The sequence below is a fragment of the Petaurus breviceps genome, unplaced genomic scaffold (assembly GCF_028583685.1).
Source record: "Petaurus breviceps papuanus isolate PSGF00001 unplaced genomic scaffold, PetGlider_PUasm1.0 90650, whole genome shotgun sequence".
Taxonomy (NCBI): Eukaryota; Metazoa; Chordata; class Mammalia; order Diprotodontia; family Petauridae; genus Petaurus; species Petaurus breviceps.
Window position 1 is genome coordinate 1,708,393 of NW_027187299.1, and position 15,676 is coordinate 1,724,068.

Below are 15,676 nucleotides of genomic sequence, written 5' to 3' on the forward strand. Positions count from 1 at the left end.
TATCTATCTATCTATCTATCTATCTATCTATCTATCTATCTATCTATAGCAGTTGGGGTTAAGTAACTTGCTCAAGGTTACACGGCCAGTTATTTCTGGGTGTGGTGCTAAGTATCTGAGCCTGGATTTGATCCCTGGATCATCCCGACACTGGAGCCGGTACTCTTACTCGCTAAGCCACCTGGCCACCCCTAAGCAATTGGGGTTAAGTAACTTGCTCAAGGTTACACGGCCAGGTGTTTCTGGGTGTGGTGCTAAGTATCTGAGCCCGGATTCAATCCCCAGGTTATCCTGACAGTGGAGCCAGTGCTGTTACTCACTGTGCTACTTGGCCGTCCCTATACTTCTTTATTTAAATAGTGTGTCTTTTTCTGTGTCTATTACTCTCACTCTCTTGCACATTGTGGAGAATATGATGACCCTTGTTCCTAACTTTTCCTTTCTTTTTTTTTTTTTTGCTTTTTGGAGGGCAGTTGGGATTAAGTGATTTGCCTAGGGTCACATGGCTAGTTTTTGTGTTAAGTGTCTAAGGCCGGATTTGAACTCAGGTCTTCCTGACTACAGGGCCAGTGGAGTCACTGCACCACCTAGCCGCCCCGGTTCCTAACTTTTCTTAAAAAATAAAACTAAGCTGTAGTATTTATATATATAAATGAAGGAAAATTATATTGTGTACTCAGTCACTAGGCCTTCTGCAAAAGGGATTAGAAGGATTGTGTCAAATTTGTATGTTTGTATTCCAGATCGTTTTGCAATATTACTAGCTAAATAGCTAACTCATTTATGTTAAATGAAAAGTTTAGGAAAGTTACCATGTCAAAGGTTACACAGTATAAGGACATGCCAATAAGTAGCTTTCTGTTGCAGAATATTATAGCAATAGAGAGCTTATGTAGGGACCATGGTGGTAATGGTGGAAAGAAGAACAACTACTATGTTCTTGTACTATCTTGTATCTATACTGTCTTGCATCTTACTACCTGGCCTTATGACCCTAAACATTACATTCTCTCTCATAATAAATTAGGCCAGTCCTGTGTGATTAGAAGTATCTAAATAATTAAGAGTATTTATACACATGATAATTAGTATATATAGGATATTTAAATAAATTAATGTCATCTAGACAAGAAATGAAGAAGAAATTAATGCCATTATGTTTCATGTTTTGGGTGATGAGTAGGGATGCTAAATTAACATTTTATTAAAGAAATTGCTTCCCTCTATCTGCTATTGGCTTGTGGCTTCTGTACACTGGGGGTTCAGTATGAACAGCTATTGTAATGCATAATGATGTATTCAACATCAGTTTCTAGAAATTTTGTGATTGCAGCTAAAGGTTTTGTTTTGTTTTGTTTTTGCTTTTTGGAGGGCAGAGGTCAGGGCAATTGGGGTTAAGTGACTTGCCCAAGGTCACAGCTAGTAAGTGTTTAGGGTCTGAGGCCGGATTTGAACTCAGGTCCTCCTGACTCCAGGGGCAGTGTGCTCTATTGAGTGCACTACCTAGCTGCCCCCATAGCTAAAGTTCTACCTTGTGCAAGAAGCCTTTCCCACTCCTCCTTTTCACTTAATGCCCTCCCTCTAATGCTATTTCCAATTTATCTTGTATGTATCTTGTTTACATATTGTCTCTATCCAGTTCGACTGTAAACTCCTTGAGAGCAGGGACTTTTTTTTTTGGCCTCTTTTTTTGTATCTCCAGTGCTTGGTACAGTGCCAGGCCTATAGTAAGTGCTTAATAAATGCTTTTTATATTAAGTAATATTTTTTAGTTACATTTCTGATGTTTCTGGAATAATGTACTTTTTCTTTTGGTACAGATGGGGTACTAACTCTTCTTCAGAATTCTGTCATGTCCACTATAGAAAGTATTTCTGAGTTTATTGTTAGAAGGCTGACTGCCAATGAATTGAATACTGTAAGTATTTAATGGAATAACCTGATGGTTGTATTGTTAAATTGAAATATTATGTAACATTTTTTCCTCTTGGATAAATCTACTAAAAACAAATCTTTTTATATGTAAGAACTTGGGTGATGCCTACTCTCCACCTCTTTTGTTAAATGATTATTGACTTTCATGTTCCCCCAATGATCCATTTGTTTGTGTGAATGTTTGTAAAAATGAAATATTTCAGCTTTGATTATGATTCTTAGCTTTTGTTTTAATATGTAATCTTTTTGTGAAGGATCATTGAATCTTGATTTTTACTTGTAATTTTTTCTTAGAGATATTTAATACCAATTACACTTATCTTTTATTTGTCTTAGGTTTCAGATCTAGAACATTGTCATTTATACTTAACAGTGTTATCTGAACTTGTGAATTTACATGGGAAGGTTGGTTGGAAAAACAGTGACTCCATTTGGAGATTCATTTCCCTTTTAAAAAATGCCTCTATTTTGCATCTACAAGATATGAGTAGTGAAAAGGTAATTTTTCTAATAATGCAATTTTTTTGTGAACCTGGTATAGCTTACAAGAAATATTATTAGATCTAACTGCAGTAATTAGTTAATCAATAAGCATTTATTAAGCAACACCTTTGTTTGAGGCACTGTACTAAGAGCTGAGGATATGAAAATAAAAATGAAATAGTCTCTGCCCTCAAGAAACTTTAATTCTTTTGAGGGAGACATACACATAAATAAGCAAAATATAGACACATTAAATGTAAAGTAAATTTTCTGTTGTGGAGAAGGGCACTAACACTTGGGAGGATGAGGAAAGGCTTCATGTAGAAAATGGTGCTTCAGCTGAATTTTGAAATAAAGAATTTTAAAAAGTGGCAGTCAGTCCCTTTCAGGCATGGAGGACAGCTTAATGAAAAAACACAGGAAAGCAAGATATAGTGTCATGTGAGAGGAAGAACAAAAAGATCAGTTTGGATGAGCTATAAATACAGCAAGGGCAGCAATGTATAATAAGTGTGGAAAGATGGGTTGGAACCAGGTTGTGAAGGACTCTGAAGATAAATGGAAGAGCTTACTTTTGATCGTAGAGGAAATAGGGAGCCAAGGGAGTTTATTAAGTAATGTAGTGACATGGTCTGACATGTGCTTTAGGAAAATCACTTTGGGAACTGAGGTGTGACTACAAAATGGTAAGACTAAAATTACAAATCGCTGATGACTAATTTCATTATGTTAAGCATCAGTTTCTCCAACTGTAGAATAGGAATATTGAGCTATATGACTTTGAAAGTGTCTTTATCTCTAAATCTGTGATCCTATGACCTATAATAACATAAGAATGTAGGTGGCCACATAGGTTTGGAAAAGGAGCGAGACTGAGTTAGAAGGAGAATGAAGACAGGTTATGACCCCCAGGTTCAGATCTAGGTAGGCTGAGCTAAGTGGCACAGTAGAGAGAACCCAGGGCTTGTAGTCAGAAAGTCTTGAGTTCAAATCCTGCTTCAGATCAGCTGTTTGACCCTGGGAAAGAGTCACTTAATCTCTGTGTGACTCAGTTTCCTCATCTGCAAAATGGGGATAACAATACCTATTTCCCAGAGTTGTTTTGAGGATCAACTGAGATAATAGTTGCTATGTACATGCTAATTGTTGCTATTATTATCATTATTAGGAACAGTACTTCATTGTGCTTATTTCTTACATATCAGATGAAGACAGTGCTTTTAGCCTGAGTTGTAGTAAGGATGAAATGACAGCAGATGGGAAAGTCCTGTGTACACCTCCAAGACTCTGTGATAGAAGACAATGTTCTTATTTAAAGTTGGCTTATTTACCCAGAATTCTCATTCAGGAACAGTGGCACCAGGACCTTGTGTGTGTGTTGTGCTTTAAGTGTCCTCCATGTATTCTCAGCAACTTGTTTGGATTTATCATTCATGGACTTCCCTAGACCAGTAGGAGCAAAGAGTCATAGAAAGAGATCGAGAAAGGACCTCGAATATAACCTTGTCCAAACTCTCTCATTTTATAGATGATGAAACGAGCTCAGAGATGTTCTTAAGTGACTTAAGGTCACACAGATAGTAAAATGGTAATTGAACCTGGATCTTGTGTCTCCAAATGATGATGAGGGGAAAAAATTAATTTAAAAAATCATATTCCATAAGAAAATATTTTGTCTTTATCTAATGGGTGTAAATATAAAGCAAAGTTTTCTTAGGTAATAAAATAGCAACTACTACATGAAAGTTATTATAATTTTATAAAGGTAGGCATGTTTTCTTTGCAAAATTTAATGATGCAGTTTCTTGTAGTATAGTTAAAGTCAGTTAACTTTTTGTTCTTACTGGACAAGGTGGCTAGCATAAATAAAGTTTCTATCTACAATGATGAAAGATCTTTTGTGAATAATTTTCTCATCTGTTACTAAGAACATGAGTTAATTCAACCATATATTTCTTCATTTTGGAACCCAGTGAGGTAGCCCAGATTTACCCAGGTAGTAAGCATCAAAGCTGGGATTTGAACCTAGATTCTGTTGATGTTAGATTAAGTGCTTTTTCTAGTACACTACAGGCGCCTTTAAAATATTTAATTTTTAAGGGTCCTTTTTTATTTCACTTTTTGAAATGCTTTGAACTTTTTCAAGATTGTGAATCAGGGTTGTAGTACATATAAAGGAATTAAATTTCTTAATGCAAAAGTGTTTTAATATCAAAGTGGTCTTTATAGACATTGGTTATTTTTGTCCTCCTTTTGGGATAGGGAAAATTTAAACATTTCTTTCAAGCAGTATAATATAGACATGACCAGTTAGCAATTTTTGAGACACCTATGGTCCTTGTAGTCTTCTTAGCAATGCTTCCTTCTGCTTTTCTTTTTAAGGCTGGCACATACTGATACTTCCAAAAATGAGTAGGTAGCCACCCCAGCTTCTAGATCACAGACTATGATTTGTAATGCCTGTATACAAGTCAGTCAGCAAGCACTTATTAAATGTTTATTTAAGCACCTACTAAATACCAGGCATTGTGCAAAGCACTGAGAATACTAAGAAAGACAAAGCACTGTGCTGCCCTTAAGGAGCTCACATTGTGGCGGAGGAGAAAACACTTAGATGACTGTACGAAGAAAATAACTAGGCATACAGAGTAGGCATGCGTATATCACACACACACACACACGCACACACACGCACGCGTGATTACCTGGAAGGTAATCTTAGAGGAGAGGCACAGGAATCAAAGTGGACAGGATATGATCGAGTGGGTGCAAGTGAAAGAGTTTCTTGTAAGCATGTTGGAACCTCAGGAGTATTATACAGGATCTGTACACACTTGGTGGGCCGCTAGGTGCCATATTAGGCAGAGCACTGGACTTGGAGTCAGGAAGACCTTATTTTAAATTCTGCTTCAGACACTTGATAGCTGTGCAGCCCTGAGCAAGTCAATTAACTTCTCAGCCTGAGTTTCCCCATCTGTTAATATGAGAATAATAATAGCACTTGAGAAGGTTAATGTGTGGATCAAATGAGATAATATTTTAAAAGTGTTTTGCAAACCTTAAGGTGCTGTATAGATGTCAGCTAACATTATTAAATAGTGTTGGTCTAGATTACTCTTGGCAGAGATTAGGGTTTGTTCCTAATTGTAGCACTTGTTAAGTGACTTTGGGCTATAATGGTTAAGGCACTGTGCATTGATTTACTCAGGACAGGGCACATTCGTCAGTGAGGCATCTTCTGTAGTCAGGAAGTATGACATTTCTTTTGCTTTTCTCCAGAAACCAAAAGTAGGAGAAGTGGGTGGAAATTGTAGAGAGATGGACTTACTGATTTAAAGATATAATGGACTTGAATCAACTTTATGTTAAACAATTTTTTTTCCTTATCAGGCACCAAAACTAGGTAAACAGATTCAGAAAGTAGTTAGTATGGCGTGTTTGGCAGTGGTCTGTGGGATCCTCTCCCAGAAGTCAAATTTGCCTCTTGATTCCTTGGATATTGGAATTTTGGAAAAATTTATTTCTTCTTCTCACCTCAACCAGATAATAAAAAAACCACATGCTGAGGAACAAAACAGGTTTGTGCCAATCCTTAAGATGTTCTTGAAATGTTTCTTTTACTGCTATTAGAAATTTTTAAAATCCAGAATCCTACCCTTGTGTTTCAATAACTGAATTTAGATACTCATCTTACCCAGCCCTGCTTATATCAGTTTGGTTTGACCCTGTGTACTTGTATTTATTTGTCTTAGACTGCAATAGTATTAGCAGATTTTCTTCATGTTAGCTGATGATGAATGGACTTCTTCAGTTTAGGTGATTCTCTTATAGGCAGGGGAACTTGATGGTTGTGATGTTTAAATTTGTCTCTATAAGAACATTGTACTATACATGCAAAGAAAAGAAAACTTTACTGTAAATAAGTATAGATAGTAATGGTACTTTTTTGTTACAGTTTATTTGAAGAATCATCCTCTTCCCAGGGATGGGGGAGAGTAGTTGCACAGTATGTTCATGATCAATGGCTGTGCCTTTCATTCCTGTTAAATAAGTACCATACCCTTATACCAGCCACAGAGGGTGAGATGGAACCCTTTCTGGATGTTGTTCCAAAGCCAGTAGGAATTTTGCAGTCTGCATTAGAGGCCCTCACTATCCTTCCTTCTGATCAAGTTTTACCCGTGTTTCATTGCATGAAAATACTGGTTCCTAAGGTAAGTGATAAACTTGTCAATTTAAGTCTAGCTGTAGAAATAGTTGTACAGTTTTTTAAAATTAAGTGATAATTATCTCTTCCTTTTTTTTTTTTAAAGCTTCTTTACTCCTCGGAATCACTCTGCATTGAGTCTTTTGATATGGCTTGGAAAATTATATATTCTTTGAGCAACACACAACTGATATTCTGGTCTAATTTGAAAGCTTTTGTCCAGTTTGTATTTGATATCAGAGTTCTTACCGTTGCTGCCAGAATCAAGGGCCAGGCATATTCAAAAATAAAGGAGGTAAAAAAGTTTTTTAAAGCATATCATTTGTGGGTAAGAAATTTTAAGCTACAACTAAATTTATCATATTATCTTTTCTTGAAAGTTGTGAACTTAAAGATAACTAACCAGCATAGTGTAATGGGCTTTATGTGATTAAAAGGAAATCTGAACCTAAGTATGCCATGTACTTTGCTTTTTACGGAGTAGTGGGGTTATTTATTCATTTTTTTCTTATTGAGGGGTGGAATTTGTGCTTTTGGAGATTTCTATACGATTATCACTACTTTAAAAAATCGATTGGAAAAAAATTGTTTTTACATACAACTGGGAAATAAGATATACAGGCAGTGGGGTATAGAAATCTGTCTTGCCCTACAAGAAAGTAAGGGTCAAGAGGGTAAAGAGAGGGGGATGGGAAGAATATAAAAGAAGGCAGATTGGGGATCAGTATGCTTGCTGTTTTGGAGTGGGGGGTAGAGGAGAAATGGAGTAAGGGAGAGATGGGGAGAGAGTTTGGAACTCAAAATATTGTGGAAATGAGTGTTGAAAACCAAAAATAAATTCTAGGAAAAAAACTGATTGAAAATTAGGAAACCAAAGTGATCTTGTTAATGCTATGATTTTTTAATGTTTTTTTGGAACTGTCTCTAAGCATTGAATAGATTGACTTGATGTTGGTTATGTTGCAACTTCTATTAAAGAACTTTGATTAGAGGTTGTTCACCTAATAGTTTATAGAGTCACTGATTTCTTTGAAAGCAAAAATGCAAGTAAGTAAATTGACTTTCATTTTATTTTCATTCCAGATTATATATAAGATAATTGAAATGTCCACAACAAAGACTGGGGTCTTGAATATATTGATAAGTTATTGCTGTCAATCTTGGATAGTTCCTATGTCAGATGATTTGACTCTGTCCCAAGATCCATTCTCAAGTGCTAGAGATTATATTGAACTTGTTTTTGAAGGCTGCATCTTTGGAACTGTGTTTAGACGAGATCAAAGGTAAAGGCACTTGATTTCATACTATTATATTTACATTAAATACTTAATTGAGTGGAATTATATGTGCCAACTACTTTACATTGCTTTTCTTTGTTTTGAAGCTATTAAAATGAGAAAAAAACTATTAGATTTGGAATTACTTTGTACTTTAATCTTCTAAAAATATTCTTTTGTCTTTTTTATTTGTCAAGGCTTATACAGGATGTACAAGCCTTCATAGAAAATCTTGGACATGAATGTGCAGCAAATGTTGTCACAGAAAAGTAAGTATGTTTAATATTTTTTCTCATCTTAACAAAAATGGGAAATTGTTTCTTTATTATTATGAAAAAACACCTTTGTTAAGTGGGGGAATATTTACTAGTTAGAAAAAAATAAGATCTAATTCAATTAACATTTATTAAGCGCTAGTTATGTGTAAGGAACAATGTAGTTTAAGCCAGCTTTCAAAAAACACATTTAAATATGCTAGTCTTTGAAAAATTTTTTCTTAGTACTATTGACAATTATATAAAATTTTAGTATTATAACCCTTGCACTAAAATTGCCCAGAATAAAAAAAAATGATTGACTACAGAAGATTTTTGACCCCTTTTAGAATATACTAAAATGATATTTGTTATAAAAATTTACAGATGGCATAGCTAACTGATTAATACCATATCAAATAAAAAGTGTCTGAAACATTTGAGAAGTTTTTAATCTCTGATTAGATATGATTTTCCTTATCCATCCTTTGAACTCAGCTTCGTAAAAGTTTCAGGAATAGTATTTTCCCATTTTATGACTAATTATTCTCTTAAATTTCTGACACTTATCTTTTTCACATGGTTTTTGAAATTTATTTTGTCCCCTAAAAGAGAACAGTATTGTATTATTCACTTTGATTTCTGTTTGTGAGAACTTGTAATGAATTTCATTATTTTTCACTTTTCTTTGTAAAACCAAAAGTTATAGTCATTAAAATATATTATTTTGAAAGATATTCCCAGGTGCGTTGTTGAGTATATGACATTGTTCATGGAGCTCAAACTTTTTAAAAAGAGTTTGTGTTTTAAACAAGAGAGAGCCTGTAGAACGGGTCCTTAACCTTATCCTCAATGAGTCCATGGATAGATTTCAGGGAGTTCATGTAGTTGTATGGGGGGGGAAATTCCATATTATTTAAATAACCTCTAATGAAAATTTAGAATTTCCTTCAATTATTAATTAAAAAACCAAAACAAAACAGTTCTTTTTTTTTTTCCCTGAGAAGGGGTCTATCAGCTTCACCTGACTGCCAAAGTGATCCATGACTCAAAAAAGGTTAAGAACCCTTGTGGTAGAACACAGCACTTATAAAATTTTCCAGTTAACTTAAATTATATCCTCATTCATATTAGAATAGAGAGATGTAGAAATTCATTAAATTAACTGCCAGTTGTTTTTGTTTAGATGACATATTTAGCTCTGCCTCTTGTAGTTTTTCAAATAGAGTATAAAGGAGTTAGAAAATATAGACCCCCTTTGCCAGATGTACCTTGTATTTTTTAATGTAGAAAAATACTTGCCGTTGTGATAATTGATATTTATTCTAGTTGATACTTGGGAAAAGGAGTATTTGCAGTCTTGTTTGTATACAGTCTTGTGTACAATTACTTGGCTATGATGTCATCTGTGCCTTCCTTATTATGTGAAGGTGATACTACTTGTTCAATATCAATAGTGTATGAATGTTGAACAAGAGAAGTTGTCAAAGTGGATTTGTGCTGACCCATTCATACTTTCTGGAGAGTTCCCCCATTTGACAGAAATGTGATTCTTTTTATCTTTAATGTTAAGTAGTAATGATAAGCTCTTTTTGTTAAATACGGAAATTTTAATGTAATAAAATTTGTTTCACCAGGGTTTTTTAAAATACTTTTTTGATAAAATCGTTTATTTGTTGCACATTCAAGCTATATTGAATATTATTCAATACATATGTTTTCCAGTACTAACAGAGATGACCATTATGTGAGAGTTTGCGCTATCAAATTCCTTTGTTTATTGGATGGATCAAATATTTCCCACAAGATGTTTATAGAAGATCTTGCAATCAAGCTACTAGATAAAGTAAAGATTTTACTTTATTTTATGTTTTAGATAACTTAAAAATAATCTTTGTTTTTGTTGAAGTACTAACAATATAATGGTATATTAGCCCAGCAGTTTCAGTCAGCAAGTGCATTATTCTTTTCACATAGGCAGAAAGTACATTTTAGTATTTTGAAAAAAAAGAAACCTCTAAATCCAGAAGAAATTAGCTTTAGTATTTATTTCTAAACATTTAGATTCGATATTTGTGTAATTACTAAGTTAGGCAAAATTGTTTTACTGAACCTAGTTTTTGTATCTAAAAACGGACAGCATAAATATAAAAATATTGTTATAAGCCCTGGATTGTGAATATTCAGAAAAATATGTTGGGATTTGTTTCTACATGAATTCTTCCTAATATATTACATGATGACAATTTCCCATTATTAAAATAATCAGTTTAGCTAAGTGGGCAAATTTCTTGAAACTGTATGCTCATCTCTGGTTGCTTTGGGAATAAGTGTAAAATCTTGTGAAAAAAGGGATAGTAAAGAAGCATCAGGCTGGTTTCTGTTTCACCCTTTAAATGGTTTGTTGAACAGAGATGCATTGGTAGCAGTTTTTGGGTCCTGTGGTTTTGAATTTCCCATTGCTGAGAGAGGTAAATTCCAGTAATGATTTTGTTACTGACTTGTTTTGTGAAGAGAGTGTGATTTAACTTTAATATTCTATAATTATGACAATATAGGAAATTTGGAATGTTTAAGGATCTGTTTGTTTGGTTCCCTTTTGGTAGGATTTCCGAAAGGAAAAGAATAATAAAGTAATTCAGCTCAATAAGATTAAATTCTTGCTATATTGTCAGTTGCTGGGCTGGATTTTGAGTACAAAATGTACAGAAATGGAACAGTTTCTAACCTCAACAAGCTTATATACTATTGGGGTGGAAATGGCAAGTGCATAGATAAATAAATATATAGAAAGAAAAAGCAAAGTAATTTTGAGGTTTGAGGGGGTAAGTGTATTAATGACAGGGGCTTGCAATAAAGGCATCTGGGGCAGAGCCAAGATGGCAGAGCAGAAGCAGGAAATTCTGTGAGCTCCCACCACAACCACCTCCAATAGCTGTAAAATATGATTCTAAATGAATTTTAGAGTTACAGAACCCACAGAATGACAGAGAGAAATAAACCTCCTGCTGAAGCCAACATGGTAGGCTGACAGGAAGGGTCTGTCGCGCAGAGCTAGGAACTGACCGCAGTCCTGTGTGAGCCATGCTGAGCCCGGGGCAGCCTTGACCAGCTGCCCAGACCAGCCTGAGCAGACTTTAGGAGAGTAAATCACTGGCAGCTATGGCAGTTTCCAGAATTCTTAACCAATAAATGCCAAAGACAAAGTAAAAGGTCAATGGGGAATTCTGTTGGAGCTCCCTGCCCGCGGGGCAAGAGGAGGAGAAGGCTTGGCAGCTGCAGCTGCTGCCACATGACTGCCTTAGGAGCTCCTGGCCTGCAGATTGTAGGAGGACCCAACGACCATTAATCACTCTTGCTTTGACCTGCTTGGATCTGAATCACCGTGTTGGCTGGTGGTCCTGGGGTGAGAAACGCCAGTGTGCCAGAGCTTGTGGTGGCTGTAGAGAGGGCACCCTCCTCAGACCTCTGACAACATTTGCTAAAACCCCGGCGATTTGGGACAAAACTGTCCACTCTGGAAGCAGAGTTTTACCATGGCAAAGAGCTCAAAAGTCAAGTAAGTGGCTGGCAAGAAGAGCAAGCAGAGGAAGCACAATCAGACCATAGAATCCTTTTTTGGGGACAAAAAAGATCAAAACATGGAACCAGAAGAAGTCAACAAAGGCAAAACTCTTGCATCAAAAGCTTCCAAGAAAAATATGAACTGGTTACAGGCCATGGAGTAGCTCAAGAAGGATTTTGAAAATCATGTAAGAGAACTGGAAGAAAAATCAGGAAGAGAAATGAGAATGATGCAAGAAAATCATGAAAAGTGAGTCAACAGCTTGCTAAAGGAGACCTCCAAAAAAATACTGAAGAAAATAACACCTTAAAAAATAAGGCTAACTCAAATGACAAAAGAGGCCCAAAAAGCCAGTGAGGAGAAGAATGCCTTAAAAAGCTGAATTTCCCAGATAGAAAAGGAATTTAAAAAACTCACTGAAGAGAATAATTCCGTCAAAATTAGATTGGAGCAAATGGAAGCTAATGACTTTATGAGAAATCAAGATACTATAAAACAGATCCAAACAAATGAAAGAAGAGAAGGCAATGTGAAATATCTCATTAGAAAAACCACTGACCTGGAAAATAGATCCAGGAGAGATAATTTAAAAATTATTGGACTACCTGAAAGATTTGATCAAAAAAAGAACTAGAAATCATCCTTCAAGAAATTCTCAAGGAAAATTGCCCTAATATTCTAGAACCAGAGGGCAAAATGGAAATTGAAAGAATTCACCAATCACTTCTTGAAAAAGATCCCAAAAAAAAGACTGCTAGGAATATTATAGCCAAATTCCAGAGTTCCCAGGTCAAGGAAAAAATATTAAAAGCTGCCAGGAAGAAACAATTTGAGTACTGTGGAAACACAATGAGGATAACACAACATCTAGCAGCTTCTACATTGAGGGATCAAAGGGCTTGGAATATGATATTCCAGAGGTCAAAGGAGCTAGGATTAAAACCAAGAATCACCTACCCAGCAAAACTGAGTATAATGCTTCAGGGGAAAATATGGTCATTTAGTGGAATAGCGGACTTTCAAGCATTCTTGATGAAAAAGCCAGAGCTGAAAATTTGACTTTCAAATACAAGAAGCAAGAGAAGCATGAGAAGGTAAACAGAAAAAAGAAATCATAAGGAACTTATTAAAGTTGAACTATTTACATTTCTACATGGAAAAATGATAATTGTAACTCATGAGACTTTTCTCAGTATGAGGATATTTGAAGGGAATATATATGTACACTATATATGTGAGTGTGTGCATATGTGTGTACATGTATACATAGAGTGCACAGGATAAGTTGAATAGGTAGGGATGATATCTAAAAAATAAGAGGTCAGAGAGGAACATAATGAGAGGAGAAAGGGAGAGACAGATTAGGGTAAATTCTCATATAAAAGGCAAGAGAAAACTGTTACAGTGGAGGAGAAGAACAGGAAGATGAAAGGGAATGGATCAACCTTACTTTCATTGGATTTGGCTTAAGGAGGGAATAATATGCACACTTAATGGGGTATCTTAGGAAAGTAGGGGAAAGTGGTTAAGAGGGGGAATGATAGAAGGGAGAGCAGATGGGGGAGAGGGTAGTTAGAAACACACACTTTTGAAAAGGGACAGAGTCAAAGGAGAAAATAAAATAAGTGGGGGGTGGGATAGGATGAAGGGAAATATAGTCTTTCATGGAAGAAAACCATGGAAACGTTTTGCATAACTACACTTGTGCAAACTATATTGAATTGCTTATCTTCCCAGTGGGGGTGGGTGAGGAGAAAAGAAGGGAAAGAATCTGGAAATCAGTTTTAAATACAAATGTTTAAAAAGAATTGTTTTTTACATGCAACTGGGAAATAAGATATACAGGTACTGGGGTATAGAAATCCATCTTGCTCTACTAGAAAGTTAGAGGGGAGATGGGGAAGGATATAAGAGAGAGCAGATTGGGAGAAGGGGTATTCAGTAGGCTTGTTGTTTTGGGGTGGGGTATGGGAAAGATGGAGAGAAAATTTGTAACTCAAAATCTTGTGGAAATGAATGTTGAAAACTAAAAATAAACAAAAAAAGAAAGGCATCTTCTATGAGGTGGCACTTGATCTGATCCTTGAAAGGAGTTAACTGGGAGTCTTCACAGGTGGAAGTTAGGAGAAAGAGCATTCTGGGTATAGGAAACAGTCTGTAAAGGCAGGAGTTGCAATATTTTCTATGGGGAAGAATCAGTAGGCTAGGTTGTCTAGATTAGAATGTGGTATGAATGGACAGGGATTATCTCAGCTACATCTCTTGTGTCTGTCATGATTTTTTACTACCCAAATAGCCATTACCGGAGTTTAGTTCCTTCTCTTATAACTGCCTCCTACTTGGTCTCTTCATGTCAAGTCACATTTAGGCAGGAAGTCTGGAAAAACTTCCTCACAGTGAGAGCTGTGCACAAGAGGAACTAGCCACTGTGAGAGGGAATGGAAGATGTTGACGCAGAGCCTGGACAGTCACTTGTTGGACAGGTCATAGTGGGCATTTCTGAATAGCTGCAGAGGTCCCTTTCAGCTCTTAGATTCTGTGAAGTATCTCTCTATTCCAATCCATCCTCCACACAGTTGCCAAAGTTATTTTCCTAAAGTGCGGATCTGATCATATTACTGTAGTAATTACAAAGTAAACTCAGTGTCTTCCTTTTAACTCCCAAGATAAAATGGGAATTCCTCTGGTTTTTAAAACCTTCACAGTCTGACTGTATTTGTTTTGTCCAGCCTTGTTATATATTACTCTCTTTCCCACAACTCATGGTGCAGCTAAACTGGCTTTTCTTGTTCTTCTTTGCAAGCAGCACTCTGTCTCTTTGCTTTTGCATTGGTTATCTCCAATGCCTAGAATGTACTCCTTCACCTCCATCTCAGAGAATCCTTTTATCTCCTTCAAGACTCAGCCTAAGCATCACCTTCTACGTGAAGCTTAATTTGATCCCCCACCTTCTAATAGTGCCCTTTTTCCAGAAACCACCTTGTATGGTTTTCTCTGTTAAAAGTGGAGGGTTTTATTTTTTTCTACAGTGCTAGTGTCTGGCATGTAGTAGGCACTTAATAAATAATAGCTTGTTGATTAATATGAAATTTATCTAGAGCAATAGGTTAGAATGAGACTGTGGAGAAATTTAAATGCCAAAGGAATTTCTATTTGATTTCAGAAGCAGTAGGGAACCATTAAAACTTTTTGATCAAGGGAATAACATAGTCAGAGTTGTTCTAGAATTGCCAGTTTGGCAGTTATGTACAGAATGAATTGGAGAAGGGAGATATTGGAAGAGGTAATTTAGATGGCTTTTACAGTAGTCTAGGCAAGAGATGTTAAGGGCCTGAAATAGAGTAATAGCCATGTGTATGGAGAAGAAATGATAAAGAGGTAGAATTAACAGAACTTAGCATCTGAATAGGGGAGAGAGGGAGAGGGAGGAATTGAGGATAATTTCAAGTTACTAACCCGGATGACTGCAAAGATAGCACCTCAACAAATGTAGTAGAGTTACAGTGTACAGGCCAAATGGTCAGAAATACAGTATTGCACATTTGAGCTTTAGTTTTCATAAAATAAAAAAGAACACTGAGAGCAGCTACAAATTAAAGAATGTTTTTTTGATAGTCATTGTCTTGATAGGCAAATTTGGGTGAAATAGTGGAAAAGGGGATTAATATTAAAACAGTAAGTTGTCTGTTCCCCTCTTCCTCCTTCTGATTCCCTTTTGATTCCCTTCTCTCTGTGTTTTCAAGTATGAAGTTCATGGTTCTTTATAATGTACCTATTCTAAACTTGAGGAAGAAAGCTAGCTATTGTGTACATTTCTTCTGAAAACATAAGGAAGCAACCTTCAACACCTATGTGTAGAGCACCTTGTGGTGAAGTATAAAATATGGTTTCCGCTCTCAAGAAATTTTCTGTTAATTTTAGTCAATCAAAAAACAAGTGTTTCTTAAGTACTCAT

General features: G+C 35.8%; 1 protein-coding gene across 6 annotated transcripts in view; it reads left to right on the forward strand.

The window, feature by feature from the left end:
• Positions 1–15,676, forward strand: part of TARBP1 (TAR (HIV-1) RNA binding protein 1) — a 110,052-nt gene that overhangs the window by 49,755 nt on the left and 44,621 nt on the right. For all 6 annotated transcript variants that reach the window (XM_069064842.1, XM_069064843.1, XM_069064844.1 and 3 more), the window contains 8 exons: positions 1,821–1,918; positions 2,272–2,433; positions 5,809–5,996; positions 6,374–6,632; positions 6,732–6,920; positions 7,709–7,908; positions 8,100–8,171; positions 9,882–10,002. In XM_069064842.1, coding sequence (XP_068920943.1) covers positions 1,821–1,918; positions 2,272–2,433; positions 5,809–5,996; positions 6,374–6,632; positions 6,732–6,920; positions 7,709–7,908; positions 8,100–8,171; positions 9,882–10,002 — 1,289 coding nt within the window. The remainder of the gene's footprint in view (positions 1–1,820; positions 1,919–2,271; positions 2,434–5,808; positions 5,997–6,373; positions 6,633–6,731; positions 6,921–7,708; positions 7,909–8,099; positions 8,172–9,881; positions 10,003–15,676) is intronic.